Below are 17,754 nucleotides of genomic sequence, written 5' to 3'. Positions count from 1 at the left end.
CCGCTTTATTATTTTGTTTTTCTTTTTACGCCTTGCGCATCTCCTTCGCGTAATTCACTTGTTTTATTGCAGTTTCGCTTCCCTCTTGCTTTTTTCTTACGCTGCTTTGATTTGTGCCTGCCACGCACCCCGCCTCGTCCACAAAATTTTCATGTTTCGCTTTTATATGCCTTGAACTCGCACAGCTCGACAGCTGTTTGGTCCTTAGCTTGTTTGCGGTTAATGAGTTGAGGCAGTCCACGCACCGTGGGCCGCATACCGCAAATCAAAGGAGAATAAATTCGTATACAAGGAGTTTAGGAGTAATTAGGAGTAATTAATGTGTTTAAAGTACATAGCACATATTTAAATAAATTGCTATAACTATGTTAAATGAACAAATTTAAAAAAATACTTCGTATTTTATAAAATAAATAAAATAGTTGATATAATAAGAACTTATTTAAATTTAAAATATATTTAAGTTCAAAGTTATTTAAATGGCGGAAATCCTAAAGGAAATGAATTCTATATATATAAACACACTTAAAGACAACAGAAAAAGCCAGTAAATAATTGAATTATAACTTTTTATATTGGTAAAATAGACTTATTTTCGCTTACATAAAAACTTATAATTTAATTAAATTATTTTTTGGTCATATTAATTATTAAATTAAAAACTCAGCTCTAGTTGTGATTTCTATAAATAAATATTCAACTTAATTATAAGTTTATGGCATATCTATCAACTTTTGGTCCGCTTGTACAGTTTTTGTGGTGTGTATATTTGTGTGGCTTTTGGGTAATTTGATTATCATAAAAATAAAAATAATTATTATGATCAAGTTGTTGCAGTGCATCATTAGATCAGGCAATTAAAAAGTTTTTATATGAAATCGCTTTATCTTTATTGCACGTACACGTCGCATAAACATAAAACATGATAACATGGCGTACAAACAAACACATATATAAACACACACACACACTCGCACACACACAAACACACTCAAGCTGCGGCTCGTTAAATGCCGCCATCGGGATTTGCATTTGCTCGCAACACTTCGTACTGCGCATTCCCCCGCCTGTTGATTGGATAGTTGGGTTAAGAGTTCTGTCTTATAAGTGCCCAATAGCTGGCAAGCTCTCCGACAGTTGCGCTTTCCGCAGCGCATAACTTAATTAACGAGCAATAACTTCATCTGGGCTCGAGGCCTAACTAAATATTACGCATACGCCGCGTGCAACGTAGCAAAAGTTTTTTCCAGTCTTACAAACTTTGAAACATGTAATTTGCGAATTTGTGAATTTCTGAGTTTTGCACTTGGCTGCAAATTAAAAATGGCACTCAATATTAATTAAATTGAAGGAATCACAGTGCATCTTGTGCACAGAGTGTGTCAGGTATCCCTCGCTATCTGCTCGCTGCCACTGGCTGCAATTTTTGTGCTAGTGCGCTAGCCAAAATTATTCGTTGCGAAATTTATGGCATTAATTTGGCAAATTTACGCGCAGCCCACAGGACAGGTAGCCAACAAGTGTCATAGGTGCATAAATTATTACCAATTTCCTATTTCTTATTCAAATTCTTTTGGCATAATACCAAGCATGCGTGGGTGTGTGTGTTCGAAAAAAAGGTTAACTGAGTGGTAAATTTTTAAAATATTTCAATATTTTGTACAGTCTTCGGAGTGAATTACAGAGTTACGAATACACCATAGAGCCAAGAAAAAATAAACAAAATGGGAAAAATGAATTTAAAACACCGATCAAAACTTAATTTAATTAAATTTACTATATATTTTAACAAATTTTTGTTTGACTTTAGTTAAAGAATTGTCCATGCCCAAAAAGTGCTAGAAGCACAAAAAGCGGATAATTTATTTAATTAGTCCATTGAATTGTAAGCCAATAATTAGCAAGTATTTGTTTAGAGTGTTAATGATATAATTGAGGCATTCGCCAAAGTAAATAACTTTAATTAGATCAGATACAAAAGCAAATATAATTAAAGGGTGTGTCTACTGCTCGTCTGCTGCGTGGTTCGAGAGGAGCTTTTAATTTCTATGATTATATAATGGCTAACAGGCAATACCTCTCCCCCGCTTTCTCTGACCATGGCCAGCCCAGTCTAGCTCTTTGCGACCTGCACAATAAACTTCTGAAAAAGTTGTTTATACCCTTGCAGAGGGTATTATAGTTTAATCGTGAAATGTGCAACTCATAGAAGGAGACATCTCCGACCCTATAAGGTATATATATTCTTGATCAGTATCAACAGCCGAGTCGATATAACCATGTCCGTATAACCGTCTGCCTGTTTCTCTGCGAACTAGTCTCTCAGTTTTAAGACTATCTTCATGAAATTTTGCAATCCCTCTTTTTGTTACATGCATCATATATGTCAAAACCAGCTGGATCTATTATATCGCCATAGGAACTATCAGTCGAAAATCAAGTTGTATGAAAAACATTTTTGTTCATCAAGATATTCTGACCAAGCTCGACATTAACTACTTATTTTCCTTGTGCATTTTCCACACAAGCATTATGAAAAGGTTGGGTCTGCAAGGGTATTAGATCTTTGGCGTGCCGAAGATGGCCTTTCTTTCTAGTTTCTTTTTCAATTGAAATGGGCTTTTTATGAGCTTCGTTCGCATGGGCGTGTTTCCTTCGGCCGTACCCATCTAAATTATGCAAATCAATACAAACTCCACTTGCTTTTCCTACTTGATGGTAATTAGCTAATTAATTTCGAAATTGTTTTAATATGCAGACAGTGCCTAAGCGTGATGAATGCCACTTGATAGCGGCGGGTGGTTGGGTGGTGCAACCTCTTAAACTTGTCGAGATTAATTTATTGAACTGTATGCGTTGAATTTAATCGCTTTAATTGTTGCTGGGCCTATTAGATAAATGGGCTCAGGTCATTTGAAATATGTAAGCAGATTAAGCAGCTGGCTGAAAACAAAACACAAACACATTAATTTGTAGCTGACAATGCGTTTTACTCTACAATTCTCTCTTTCTCTCTTAGCAGAACGAGGATTGGAGGCGGAAACGGCCACATCGTCAATATCAAGGAGCGACAGAATAAATGACGGCACATTTCATGAAAGTCAATCAAAGAGAGAGGCGACATTCACAAAATCGGTGCCATCAATTCCGGCGACAACGCAAATTGCCAAAGCAAATGACGAGCAAACAGCAACAACAACAACTACAAAAACAACTATGCAGATAAATGCAAGTTTGTCTATTGCAGCAGCAACTGCATTGCCCAACCACAGCAACATTAATAACATTAGCAACAATGAGGCTCGACATGGGCAGGGGACAAGCGGATACACAATGGCCACATCCGTGCCGGTGGTGACGGCCGCGCTGCAAGCAAATCTTATTATGAGCAATAGAAATGTGGAGGAGCAGGAGCCATTGGAGCACAAGCACAAAATTACGCAGTACAACGCATTGTTGCCAGCCAACAAGGGCAACAGCTCCACGGCAACAGTGGAGGCAGCCACAGCAGCAGCAGCAACGACGGAGGAGTCAACAACAACGACAACAACGACAACACGTCGACCAACACCGAGCACTACGCTGAAGCCACCGCCAACAATAGATGATTACCAGACAATAATTAGCCAAGCGGGAACCCACGCCTACCTGCCCTGCAATGTAAGTGAAACTCAATTCAAGCTTCGAACTCCCTTTAATTAACAGTCCATAATGCGCCCAAAATGAGGTACCCAATCAAAGGAGCTAGAGCCTGGCTTTCTGTTTGCCTACAAGACTAATTGGTCAACTGCACAAAAGCCCAACTGAGCGAGAAAAGCCGCCACTCGGGCATACGTGACATGTGGCTTAGCCCACACTCGCACACACACACACTTCTGCGAAGAAATTTCAAATGGAGACAACGCCTTAACACGCTTCATAATTATATTGGGAAATGCGTTCAAGCAACTAGCGAATGTGCGCTTGGATAAGAGCATTATAAATTTATTACAATATTTTAATTACAAAGCCAAAAATGCAAAGGTTAGGCGCTAAGTCCAGTTTTTAAACAGCGTTAATATTGTTAAGGCAAAGCCGATTATCATTTTTAATTATTAATCTGATCTTGGTATAAATACTTGCGTATTTTATTTTCTTGCAAAAACATGCAATATGAAAATAAATTAAATCAAAACAAAATTTGAGCTTTAAAATGTAAAAAAGTGAGTTCCCAAATATTATTAACTTTTTATTTTATTTTATTTGTATTATTACCATATTTAAAATTTTTGGTTTTTATTCTATCTTGTCTTTTTTAAAAAAAGTTTTCTTCTTGTCAGAGCTAACAAAAATGGGCACTTATAAATTTACCATATTTAATACCCCTTCAAATTAACCAAATCATCTTCAATCCGTTACATGGGCAAAGCTGAACGAATTTGATTGATATAGACCTGCGTGTTCGTGGTTTGAGCTTTTGATTGATTCGGCTTAGTATTTAATTGATTTGAAAACTTTTGGGCCCTCCAAATATAATGAAACACCTTTTCAGCGGGCTTAAGTACTTCGAGAAGTGCGCATCCCTTGAAAGTTGAGAGCTTACAGTACTTATGATTATTTAGCTGATTTTTCATTTAATAACCTTTCCTTTTTTTGTTGCTATTGTCAATGACTTGCATAAAGCGGATGCTTATGCCAAATAATGCCTGAACACTGGCACAGTATTAAGTTGTTGACCGAACCGCAGAGCTGAAGAGGGCAAAATGAAAAGTTGATTGATTTTTGCTCAAATCCAATCAAGCGCTCGCTCCTCGCGCTGTTTATTTTTAACGCAGGTTTTCTTTTTTTCATTTTCTTTTTTTTTGCATAATAATAACAGAAAAAATATTGACAAAGCATTTTCTGTGTTCTTTTCTTTTCTTCACTTTTTTTTTTTTAATAATCATTGATAATTCATAAAAAGCATCTGATTATGCAGAGTTCTCTTGCTCAATCGGTTCACTGCGGTCACCCCACGCGAGCTGTGGAACGCGGGGGGATTCGCGGAAGTGGCGATTGCTGCTTAAGTGTGGGTGCGGGGGTACGGGTTCAACTTTGCTTCGCTTTGAACTAATTTACGCTTGGCGCTGTCGGAACTGAAAGAAAACAAACCGGAAATTGCTGCTGCCACGCCCCAACCCCCCAACTCCCCGACCCCCCTTCTCCATGCTACCCACTTCCCAGCCTCCAGAGTCAGTCCAATTTATAGCCAAAGGCAACGCCATTTTCGCAGCTGACCCAAATATTCCAAGCCTGGCCCCAGTGCACACCACACACACGCACAGTGTCTTGGGCGTGGCAACAGCGCGCGCGCGTGTGTGTGTGAGTGTGTGTGTGGCAGCCGAAGTCCATCCGCTAATAACTTAGTTACTGCAGCCTCGCTGCCTTGGCCCAGTGCCTGGCACGCAGCGCACAAGCTCTGAATGATGATAGTCACTTTAATGATCATTATAATTACATGAGCATAATCATGATTGCCATTATAATTGGCGCAGTGCCGCTCTGTTTATAGAGCAAATTATTTTGAGTTCTTCGCTTGCCATTTGCTAAAAAAACTAAAAGATACAAAACTACCTCAACTGGCGTCGGCAGCTGCTTAAAAAACAAACGAACACTTTTCTGTTTTCACTCCTTCGTGTTTATTGAAATGAACTCTTCCGTAACAGCAACAATAATAGCTTCCAACTCGTACTGAAGTTTCTGTTAAAAATAGTAATGACAAAAAAGAAACAGCTGAAAATCTTCTTTATTTAAAAAGTAAAAAGTTTACTTAACTTTTTACATGGTATTTATTTAACTGTTATTTCATTTATGCACGTTAACAATTCTTTTAATTTCTTATCTTTCCATATATATGAAGACGGAGGTTGTTTTTTATATTTATATTAATTGTATCCCGAACCCATTATAAACTGATAAAAAGGATGTATTTGTGCAAATTTATGTATTAGGCAGAAGAAAGTATCTCCGATCATCATCAATAGCCGTGTGGATCTGGCCATATCCGTATGTTTGTCCGTCCGGTTGTCCGCCGATCTCATAACCTATAATACCGCGCAATACGAGTTTGTTTCCGATAATCGATGTGTTCCCCTGTTTTCAAGTAATCAATAAGAATCGAAGCACGTATCTAAGGTTTTATGATCTACATCTTCCGGATAGTATATGAAGATCAAGTATCATTTATTTTATAACTACTCCCTCTCCCAACTAGAGCGAGTCGCATTTTGTGTTGGGATATCCCCTAGTCGATCCCTCTTATTTATTTCCTCTTTCAAAATTTACCTCTTACAATATATCATTTTTTGAAATCATTTAGAGGAATTATTTACGATTGCTACAGTAAAAATTCAATAAATGAATCAATAGATAAATGGTATCGAGCATTATCTAAATTTTTTTATATAGTGCAACAAAACACTATAAAATAAATGACAGAAGCTATTTTAGTTATCTCTCATAAAAAAAGTATATGTGAACTACTTGTGAGTCTTAAACAAACTTGAAGAAGATTCCTATAAAATATAACTTGAACATCTTAAAATCCCAGACACATTTTAATTATACGGAATGCTCAAGCAATAAATAAATAAAACGTTTTGTAATGCCTGTGGAATAAAAGACCCTACCGAATCTTTGGCCTTCCAAGCAGCACATCAGATATTCAAATTTCCTTGGGGCTAAGCAGCGCGTAGGCAAACACATCACTTAAGACTGATTATCCGATAAAGCGGGAGGCAGAAAAGGCAACATATATTTTGTATTTGAAGCCAATAATATGTTTACGCTTGCAATCTATAAATCTGCTTAAACCAAATCAATTAATAAAAAATTTGAAGCCGCAGGCGTTCCATAGAGCGTATATCGAGACAATGGCAAAAAAAGCTTTGCCTGCAAGCACTTGATGTTTTTTTTAAGCGATTTTGCCCCAGTCCTCTCCATGCCTCATTTTGGGTTATTTTGCAAAGTCTGCGAAAAGTTTTCGCTAAGCAGATATGAAGAAAAGGAAAGCAACAAACAAAATGTTAAAGGAATGTTATCCATGGAGTTGTCGAGGCTGGCGCTGTTTGAGGTGTATTGTTGTGTGAAAGAATTGGCCAAATAAAAGAAAGAAATTATTTGCAAACAAGTTTAGACAGAATTCGCAAATGTTATGGGCAAACTTTGTTGTCTGCGTGCCTTTGGTTTTTCAAAAATCGCTGCTGACGACAGCAAATGAAATAATAAAACGAACATAAAAGCCAAGAGCCAAAAACTTGAATACAACTATGGCCATGCCGATGGGTCTGGCTTTGGCTTTGGATATAATATGATATGGGTGCAGTCGGCCCGTCAAGTTTTCAAACTATAAGTGCCACTTGCCGGGTTTATAGACCGTTTCCAGCTGCTTGACTTTAATGCAATGCTAATATTGGCCCAAGAGCTTGAGAGTGGGAAAGTGAGAGAGTGTCTATATTAAATGCAACTAATTAAAAATATTTAAATTGCCAACACAGACAGAGATGGGACCGATGCGAGGCATCTTGATAAATTCGATGCCAAAATACGGTCATTAATTTTTTGGCAAATAAAGCGCAATCTACACGAACCCAGCCGCATAATGCGCCATCCATAAGCGAGGGCTTTAAATTAGCTAACGCCAAGTGGTGTTCCAGCTCGGGCACAACCTGAGCTCCAGGCCACATGAATATTTGTCAGCTAGCCAACCAGCCAGTCTGCAGGAGTATGGGAAGGAGGTGCCACAAAGAGAGCCTTGTGTACTTACACTTGCCACGTACTCCAAAAAGCAGCTGAAGGAGTTCCCTAGCAGTTGCTCCAGTTACAACCGCCTACTCCCCGCCTGTGCGCCTCTGCACGTGCCTAGGAGATGCTTGGCTGGCTTCCTAGCTGTCTCTCAGCTCGGGCAAGTGGATAAGCATCTTCACTTAATACGCTGAGTATAATGTCGATGCTCCGCCTGATGATAATCATCCTTTGTGCGATACTCACGATTTCACTGCCTTTCGCAAAATTTAATAAAGTCGCCGCGCCGCACTCTGCAGAATGGTTTATTTATAGCTGGATAATTTACAGTTTGCAGAAAATGAAAGAGAAGGGAGACTTTTATATATTTCATATAATAAACGGTCTATTGAACATTTTTGTTTAGCTTTTTAAGTAAAAAGAAAGCTTACGGTGGCCTTAAATATTCTGTCAAGGCATTTTTTATCGCAAAACATAATTGTCTTTAATTTATAATCATTTTGTTCAGCAAAGGTTATAAATTACTTAACATCATATTCTCCATTCCTATGCCAAGCAGCACTCGCGATTTTTCCAAATTCCAAAAAAAAAAAAAAAAATGAAAATAAAATGAAAATTTTATAAAAATCTCGCCAGTTATATTAAAGCGTATATCGCATAGGCAAATTAGTAATTTGGGCTTGTGCAGATTAATCCCTGATGTTGTGTACTAAGCCCCATGGTGTTTACATAGCCATAATAGGTGGGGTGTTTGTGTGTGTGTATGTAGTTAATTCTGGTACGGCATATTCATATAGTTTTGACAGCACGTACAACAGCCGTACAACAGCCAGCAACAACAACAAGCTGTGAGTAGGTGGCCTAAGGAACTACCAGCAATTATGGCCAAGTCAGACAGACGGGCGGGCAGCTTTCCGCTTGGGCTGGGGTAAAGGGGCGTGGGGGGCTGTGTGAGGGGTCGCCTTTTGTGTGCGTGCCTCAGACACTTTTAGTTGCGTGGCGAGTGCGACAGGGCGGCAACCACAATGAAAAACAACAAGCACATAAAACACAAATGATTATAGTATCTAATCATGATGTCGTTCAACGGACCGCCCTCCCACCCCGCACCAGTCACCCGCCCTGAGCAACTACTTCACGTCGCCGGCGCCGTAGCTGACGCGGACAATGTAGTTGATGACAGCAGTTCAAAGACAATCATTTGCCACTGCCACTGGCACAGCCTCACCCACAGCCACAGACACAGCCGGAGCCAGAGCCGGAGCCAGGGCCAGGGCCAGGATCAGAACGCGACGGTTCGCAATCGCCAGTTTAGTCTGCTGCGTAGCCCCTACGACCCCTCCGCATGCAGTACAGTAGGGTGTATGTCACACTGACTCACACTGCGAGCAAAGTGTGTGCGTGGAATTTTAAGTGAATCACAGTTTAGAGTGGATTAGAAGATAATTTAAAAATATACGTATCATATTACAGATTTTCTTTAAAATAATATCAAATGATATATCTAGTAACTGCGATTTACTACTGGGCGACAGTCAGGTGAAATTTAAATATAATGTTAGGACATCGATTTAACATAATATCTAAAAATGTAATATTACAAATTGATATTATAGGAATGATAGGAATAATAATAATATTACAAACTGATATCAAGAAAAATGTATAACATACTTTTTGGGTTAAATTTAAAAGGGTAATGGGGAATTTAGAATTACGTTAAATAATGTCTTAGAAAAATTAATGCTTTTATTAAGGAATATTTTAATGCTGAAATACATTTCTTAAGCTTCCAGGTCCAATCCAGATTAAAGCCCAAGTCCAAGGGCAAGTCGAAGTACTAGTGTAACTCCCTTGTTCTTATGCAGAGCATGTTTTGACTTCGGAGCTGCTTACTTCTCTTAAAACAATTCTTAAAAATGTCATAATTTTGAGTTATTTAATCAATGACAATCGCAACGACAATTCGAACAAGTTCCTTAGCTGTCAGAAGCAATACAAGCATAAACGAACAACTTTCCCAAAACATGCCCAACAAGAAGGGAAACTAGTCAGACAAATTGTGCCAAGTGTAATTACGATGAGCTCTTTCATACAACGGCTTTCACATGCTGTACAACTGGTACACCGAGCAACATAAATAAAATGTATTTATATACACACACACTGCCACACACATTCAATAAAAAGTCTTTCAGTTTCCGTCTCGAGCTATATTATTTTCTTTACGTGCGGCTTGGTTGGGGCTCGGTCTGGTCCTGGGTCTCAGTCTGGGTCTGGAGCCTTGTAAAATTGCTTCTAAATTATTATTGTCATTATTGACAGAAATGAATCGTCATTTTGTTGCCGTTATTGTTTACCGTTACATTGTGCCCCAATACCGTTCTTGTCCCGTTGTTGTAGGCGCCAAAGTTTTCTTAAAGCAAAAGTTTCGCTGACATCATTCAGTTAGTCAGCTGGGGATTTGCCTTGGGGCTTCCAGAGCTCAAGCTCCCAATTGAATTGAGTTTAAATATGAAACCAATATTGACAGATGGATTTCAATTATTGCCTAATTCGAAATTAATTTTGTTTTTTTTTTTTATTTAAATCTTGCGTTCTCGCCCGCAGGTCAAGCAGCTGGTGAAGAAGCCCATCTCTTGGCTCCGCATGCGGGATGGTCACATCCTCACCGTGGATCAGACCACCTTCATAGCGGATCAGCGCTTTCAGTCTGTATTCTCTCCGAACCCCGAGCGCTGGTCCCTGCAGATCAAATATGTGCAACTCAAGGATGAGGGCACCTACGAGTGTCAGGTGTCCACGGAGCCCAAGGCCAGTGCGATTGTACACTTGCGGATTGTGGGTGAGTAATGGGAATAAAAAGCAGCTTACAAATTATCCAACAATAGTGGTAGTTCCTCTCTAACAATTAAACTTAAATGTTCCTGATAAAATTGAAAAAATTTCATAAAAATGTTTTCCGTAAAGAGAAATTGAAATTAAATTTTGCTTGCACTTAAAATAAACATATAAAAAACTCGAAAAGTCGCACTCCAATTAAATAAAATGAAAAATATGTTCAGGGGTACTTCAATTTGTTTTTCATAAAGCCACTCACAAAATACACAACTTTAATTGAGGGTTCTTCTTAAAAAGGAAAATAAATATTTATACTGGAAATCCATTTATATAAATGCAGGTATTTTTTTTAACGATATAACTTAATTAATTTAAATTATATTTTTAAAAATATAACTGTTTCTCTTAACTTTATTCATTTCTGCATTTACTAAGAGCTAAATTGCTCTTAAAATGTTGCCGTAAAGAAATGCACGCAGGCATTCTAATAACACATTCGTGAAATTTCTTTAATAAAATTGCACAAAATGCATTCTGTAAAATTTCTGTCCGCATCAGCAGATTTAAAGTCTCCACCTCGTAACATCTCAGCCTGTTATTAAGGTGTTCCAGGGACAATCAATGAAACCCAGACCGAAATCCAATGCATTCCACGCCCCAAACCCAAACATAAATCACAGAGCAGGCCCATAAATCTGTGGCACACAGATATTACACAGACTGTGAGCGACTCTCTAAATGCGTGTGTGGATGTGCGCTCTGTCTATTTCCTTCTCTCTTGCTCTCTTGCAGAACCTAAAACGGAATTAATTGGCGAATCCACGCGTCACGTGAAGGCCGGAAGTCAAGTGAAACTGCGCTGCATAATTAGCCAGGCACTGGAGCCGCCACTTTTCATTAATTGGTTTTACAATCAGAAGCAAATCTATTTGCATAATCGTCGCGGCTGGCGAACGGAAATTGAGCGCATCGATCTGCCAGCGGAAGTGCCAACGATGCCGACAGCGGCAACAGCGGTAACGTCAACGTCAACGTCTACATCGACGTCAACGTCGACGTCGACATCGGCTGCAGCAGATACCCTAAATGATATAGCGGCCATAACACGTTCGTACATTCTAGACGCGATAACGGTGAGCGATGTGGCTGTCATCGCCGGATATGGTTACGTGCTGCCAACTATGGCTACGGCCACGCCTACAACATCCACAATGTCAACGACGACAGCTGCAGCCGTTGCATTTGCAGCAGGCGTTGCCACTGAAGCAGGCGCCCGGCTAGCAACAGCACCTGATGCGCTGACAACAACAGCAGCACCAGCAGCCATGACAACCGCAACAGCAACAACTACGGCCGAGCCAAGCACAACAACAACATCGACGACAACTATAGCGGCAAGTGCAACAACAACAACAACAACAACAACAACAACAATGCTGCCAAGCAGCAGTTTCATTAAGCAGATAACGGTAAGTGGCTTACCGCACGTGTGGGCGTGTCCCTTATCATTATCATACACCTCGCCCAACCAACTGCCCCTCTGCTCCCCAATACACTTGGAGAAAAAACCAAGTAACTTGATTCGAATGCAAAAGTTATGATAGTCACCTTTAAAAATCTCATTAGCAAAATGTTTTACTTTAATCTGAGTAACTCTCTACTTTCTTTAAGAGCGCTTTATGGTAAATTCAAGCACGCAAATTCTTGATTCAATTCTTTTGCATTTGAACCAAGCCATTTCTATCACTTCTGTTACATCAACTTTAAATTATTAAATTAAAAATGCTTTAAACATAATTTAATAGAATATTAATCACTTTAAGTATTTTATTTACTTGATTTTCTTGTAGTGCATTTTCATTTAACGCGTTTACATTACGCAAATTGCCACGCAAAATGCGCGCTGGCATTTTGCATTCAATTTTCCAACACTGTCGAAAATTGTCAACGTCATAAAATTATAATTTTAATATATAATATGAGTGTGTGCATATTTTGTATTTTAATTTTTCCCATCTTCACATTGGCCGTGAGCGCGGCACCCGTAGTTGCCTGCTGTGCGGCATCCCGTGGCACATACACGTTCCCTGCGCCCGGCGCCCCGTACCTCGCGCGCCAACCAGTCTGTCAGCTGTCTCGCCAGCTCAAGTATCGCATTTCTATATATTTACGAGCTGTTTTTCTCTCTTTTTTATCATTCTGTTTTCGTTTTCCCGCAGACCGCGTCGCTTATCATACCCGCCGTGGTGAAGCTGGACTCTGGCAACTATACGTGCAGCCCCTCGAACAGTGCCCCGCGCACCATTGTGCTGCACGTGCTAAACGGTAAGTCTGTATGACGTTTGTACAGGACGGGTAGGGGGGAAGGGGGACGGGTTTGCCAAGCAGCACAGTCAGTGCCAACTATTTTTGTATTGCATGCCAATAGAATTAAGTTTTCATTTAGCCTAATTGAATTTTACTTTGCTGACTTTTGATTCACAAGCGTATGCACAGTGGCACAAAGTGATTATTTTTTGCTTAAAAAATGTGTCTTATGTCAGTAGAATAGAATGGATAATAATCAAAAAATAATTATGTATCTTTAATCATAAATTATACATTTTTACCTATATTTTAAAAATATTTTACTTTTTATTTACATTGAAATTTATACCTGAATTATCTTTTTTGTTTGATATGACAACGCCTTATTGAAGTAGAACTAGAACTTGGTCACACTCTTCTCAAAGTTTCTTTTATTTCTATAAGCTTACTTCACATGTTTCTTTCATTGCGCAAGCTTTCGTTTTCATTTTTTAAAAATAATTTTCTACGTTAGCTATAATAAATTCTGTACACATTTATTCACAGCTGTAATCATAAATACGACATTTTCACATATATTAAAGTAACTTTACTTATTTTTTATTTTTTTTTGGAAATTTATACCTGAACCCTCTTTTTTGTTTAATATGACCACACCTTATTGAAGTAGAACCTGAACATGGTCATATTTTTCTAAAATACTTGTCACACACATTGGAGTCCAGTTTTTTTTTTCTTTCTATAAGCTAACTCCACATGTTTATTCCAGTGTGCAGCCTTTCATTTTTATTTTGTTTACACAATTTTCTACGTTTGCTGATGGCCACTCAGACAAAAACAGCTACATTAGCAGCAACAGCAGCAGCAGCAGTTGCTGTTACAACAGCAGCAACAGAAATAGCAGGCAACAACAGCAACGGTTGCACTTTTATTGTTATCTGCAAATGTCCCACAATTCCGATATTTGCTCAATGTCCGCAACGGCGATACTGGGAATGAGAACGCCGTTGATGATGATGAGGATGATTATGTTGATGATGATCTAGCTGATAATGATGGGGATGACCTATAAGAAAGCAATGGGAAGCCAACTATCTGGGTAGGGCCTAGTAGCAAAAAATATAAATTTTTATATATGTATCTTTGCCACACTGTATCTCAATGTTGGAGTAAATGTTGATAATGATAATGTAATAATGCGGAGGATGAGCAATTGGCACATACATAGCACATACTATAGACAACTATCTGCTTGTTTTCGCATAAAGATACATTTGTATCTATATAATTTTGCATTTCTGTAGTGCTTGTAATGTTTATCATAATAAGAATGATTAACTATAAACATACAAGACAGAGTAGAGACATACAAAAATCAAATATCTTTCTATTTGTCTTTTAGCGTACAAAGATACATTTGTTTCTACATAGCTTTGAATCTTGAATTGAATGATGATGATAATGCTAATGATAATGATAAGGATGACCTATAAGAATACAAAACATAGTACATCGCAAATACTATTGCCAAGTAGCGTCTGTCTGTTTGCCCAGTTCTGCACAAGGGTACATTTGTATCTGTGTATCTTCGTGTCTCACGATGATGATGTTAACGATTATGATGAGAATGAGCTATAAACTAGTAAATACATACGAAAGCCAACTATCTGCCTGCCTGTCTGTTTGTTCAGTTACGCACAGAGATACATTTGTATCTATGTATCTTTGTATCTTCGTATCCATATATCTCAGATGCGTAGTGAGATATTTGTATGCCAATACACAATTTATGTTTACATGTAAATCGTTTGGTCTGCAGCATGTGTATATATTCCCGTGCTGTAATTTCTGTTGTTGTTTGAGCAGTGCGTGTATGTCAACTTTGACATGTGTTCTGTTTAAACCGTGCTACTTAACTGCGCCCCAACAAGACATGAGGGTGGATATGGATGTGGCGTTCCCTGCAAAGCGATGATGACACCTGATGTGCTGGTTGCTTGAGGGACAGGTGCGCGCTCTGCACTTGTCGCTTACACGTTGTCAGGCGCAACACAAACAACAAAAACAGTAACAAGAACTGCTGTCACGTTTATTCGAGCCAATGGCTCTTTAAATAATGCCCATAAAAATGGCATTGGCAATTGCGGTAAACTGTGGCTCGTGTGGGTAAAGGCTTTGAACATGTTCTGTACGAATGTCAAGTGCTGCATGTTTTTTTTGGCATATGTCAAAAACTCAAAAAGGGGCAAAACAATGATTTAGGGGCATGGCTGTCCGTAAGCCGCGCCCCTTCAATTTTCATGCCCAGTCCAACTGTGGTTGCGGCCGTGCAGTTGTTAAATGCCACTTCAAATCGGGCAGGCAATAAATTATGAACAGTTTAAATGAATCATGGCGTATACAACAAGGAAAAAATAACAAAAGTGGGGGAAAAATTGAAAAAAGTTTATATAAATATGTTTACAAGATATAAAATCTTTAACAAGATAAGGGCTATATATAAATTAATTGTAAAATAATTGGTAAAGTCTAAAGTTTTATAATTCATAATACGCATTCAAATTTTAATATTAAGCCAATATAAAATATGAAATGTATAATGATACTAGCGGGTATAGCCCGGCCTTACCCGTGGCACTTATGTTAAAAAATCAATGTTCTCGAATAGCTTTGAAAATGATTTTGAAACTGAGCGGACAGTAAATAAACTACTATCATACAAACGCATTACGTCATTTTACCAGTGTTTCGAGTGGAATTTCCCAAATCGATGAAACACATTTTCACAAAAATGTGAAACACGTCTCAAATGCTTTTTTATGTAGATCCATGCAAATGAATTTGAAGGCAAAAGGCCACCCACCAAATCTTTGATTGGATTTGGATTTGGATTTTTCGAAAAGTGTGAAACACCCCTCTAATTAATTTTAGCAATGATCTTTGAAAATAAGGTTGAGGCCGATCCGATGGCTAACAAAAAAATTTCATACCAATGTTTTTCGCTAATTAACCACTGTTGTGGGTGGAATTGTCCTAATTGCTGAAACATGTATTTATTAAGTTCTTATGTAGAGCTTTAAAAATGAATTTGAAGGAAATCGGACACCACTTAAAACTTCACCCAAGAAATCTTTGAATCGTATATCTACCACTTCATCGGTAGATTAGATTTTGCAAAAAATGTAAAACACGTCTCAAATGATTTTTAATATAGAGCTTTGAAAATGAATTTGAGCGCGAAACGTCACCCACCAAATCTTTGACCCTCATTTCCACTAAGGAGGAATACATTTTTGGAAAAGTGTGAAACACCCCTCAAATTAATTTGAACAAAGAACTTTGAAATTGAGTTTGAGGCCAATCGGATGGTAAACAACAAAGTTTCATAAAAACGTTTTTCGCGAATTTTCCATACTTGCGGGTGGAATTTCACGAAACCCCGTCTTTACGTGCACCTTCATAACATAAGGTAACTACAGTGAAAATTTAAGATTCCTAGCTCTTACGGTTTGGGCTGTACGTTGATCACCAATCAGTCAGTCAGCCAGTCAGCCAGACAGGACAAAAAGTTTTATATATGGAGATCTTATATATTGACACATTAGTCAAAATAATATCATTATTAGCCTCTTGAGATCTCTTATGAAGCGAAGATTTGAATAGAATTCTGCTCCCTAGATATATATTTAAATAGTTTTAATGAAGTTATTAATATTTATATGTAACCAAGTTTCCCCCCCAAGCACACAATTATGCCAATTACGCAGGACTTTAATGGAGCTGCCCGTAGACTGACTAAATATATCAAAATAGACCTCTTATTAACTGCATAAACCTGTTAAATACAGAAGAAAAAAAGTGGTGATTCGAAGGCATTTTGTGCGTTCAACTTTATTGATTACATTTTTACAATACCCCACACACATACAGTAAAAAAATATAAAAATCTGAAAAATGGAAAAACAAGACAAATATTGCATACAATTTATGTATTTTTAATATTCGACTAATTGGTGCAGATAAAATGCTGCCCGCAGCACTTTTAAGCCGAACAAATGAGTAAAACATGTTAAAGCCGGATAATGAAAATCACGGAAACACTAGGCCGGAGGAGATTTTTGGTAAGGGGGGAGCAAGAGTGTGCCTATGTAATAGCAACAAAAAAAAAACAAAAACGCAGGTTTCTCGACTTCTGTTTGAAATTCAATATTTTAACATGCATTTTTACATGAGCGCCAAAGGGTTAATAAAGTTAATGTCATTGTGTGGTGCTACTGTTGTTGATATTGTAAAAGGTTTCTGTTGTTGTAAATCGGATGGTAAACAACAAAGTTTCATAAAAACGTTTTTCGCGAATTTTCCATACTTGCGGGTGGAATTTCACGAAACCCCGTCTTTACGTGCACCTTCATAACATAAGGTAACTACAGTGAAAATTTAAGATTCCTAGCTCTTACGGTTTGGGCTGTACGTTGATCACCAATCAGTCAGTCAGCCAGTCAGCCAGACAGGACAAAAAGTTTTATATATGGAGATCTTATATATTGACACATTAGTCAAAATAATATCATTATTAGCCTCTTGAGATCTCTTATGAAGCGAAGATTTGAATAGAATTCTGCTCCCTAGATATATATTTAAATAGTTTTAATGAAGTTATTAATATTTATATGTAACCAAGTTTCCCCCCCAAGCACACAATTATGCCAATTACGCAGGACTTTAATGGAGCTGCCCGTAGACTGACTAAATATATCAAAATAGACCTCTTATTAACTGCATAAACCTGTTAAATACAGAAGAAAAAAAGTGGTGATTCGAAGGCATTTTGTGCGTTCAACTTTA

At 38.1% G+C, this 17,754-nt stretch overlaps 1 protein-coding gene across 4 annotated transcripts in view; it reads left to right on the top strand.

The window, feature by feature from the left end:
- dpr15 (defective proboscis extension response 15) overlaps window positions 1–17,754 on the top strand; it is a 28,982-nt gene that overhangs the window by 8,862 nt on the left and 2,366 nt on the right. For 3 of the 4 annotated variants that reach the window (XM_015170272.3, XM_032433928.2, XM_070207099.1), the window contains exons 3-6: window positions 3,020–3,660; window positions 10,372–10,606; window positions 11,395–12,071; window positions 12,822–12,927. In XM_015170272.3, the coding sequence (XP_015025758.1) occupies window positions 3,020–3,660; window positions 10,372–10,606; window positions 11,395–12,071; window positions 12,822–12,927 (1,659 nt within the window). The remainder of the gene's footprint in view (window positions 1–3,019; window positions 3,661–10,371; window positions 10,607–11,394; window positions 12,072–12,821; window positions 12,928–17,754) is intronic. The other variant, XM_002056668.4, reaches the window with a different exon arrangement.

The sequence above is a fragment of the Drosophila virilis genome, chromosome 2 (assembly GCF_030788295.1).
Source record: "Drosophila virilis strain 15010-1051.87 chromosome 2, Dvir_AGI_RSII-ME, whole genome shotgun sequence".
Classification (NCBI taxonomy): domain Eukaryota; kingdom Metazoa; phylum Arthropoda; class Insecta; order Diptera; family Drosophilidae; genus Drosophila; species Drosophila virilis.
The sequence above is the reverse complement of the archived record's forward strand: the minus strand, read 5'-3'. Positions and strand labels throughout refer to the sequence as shown.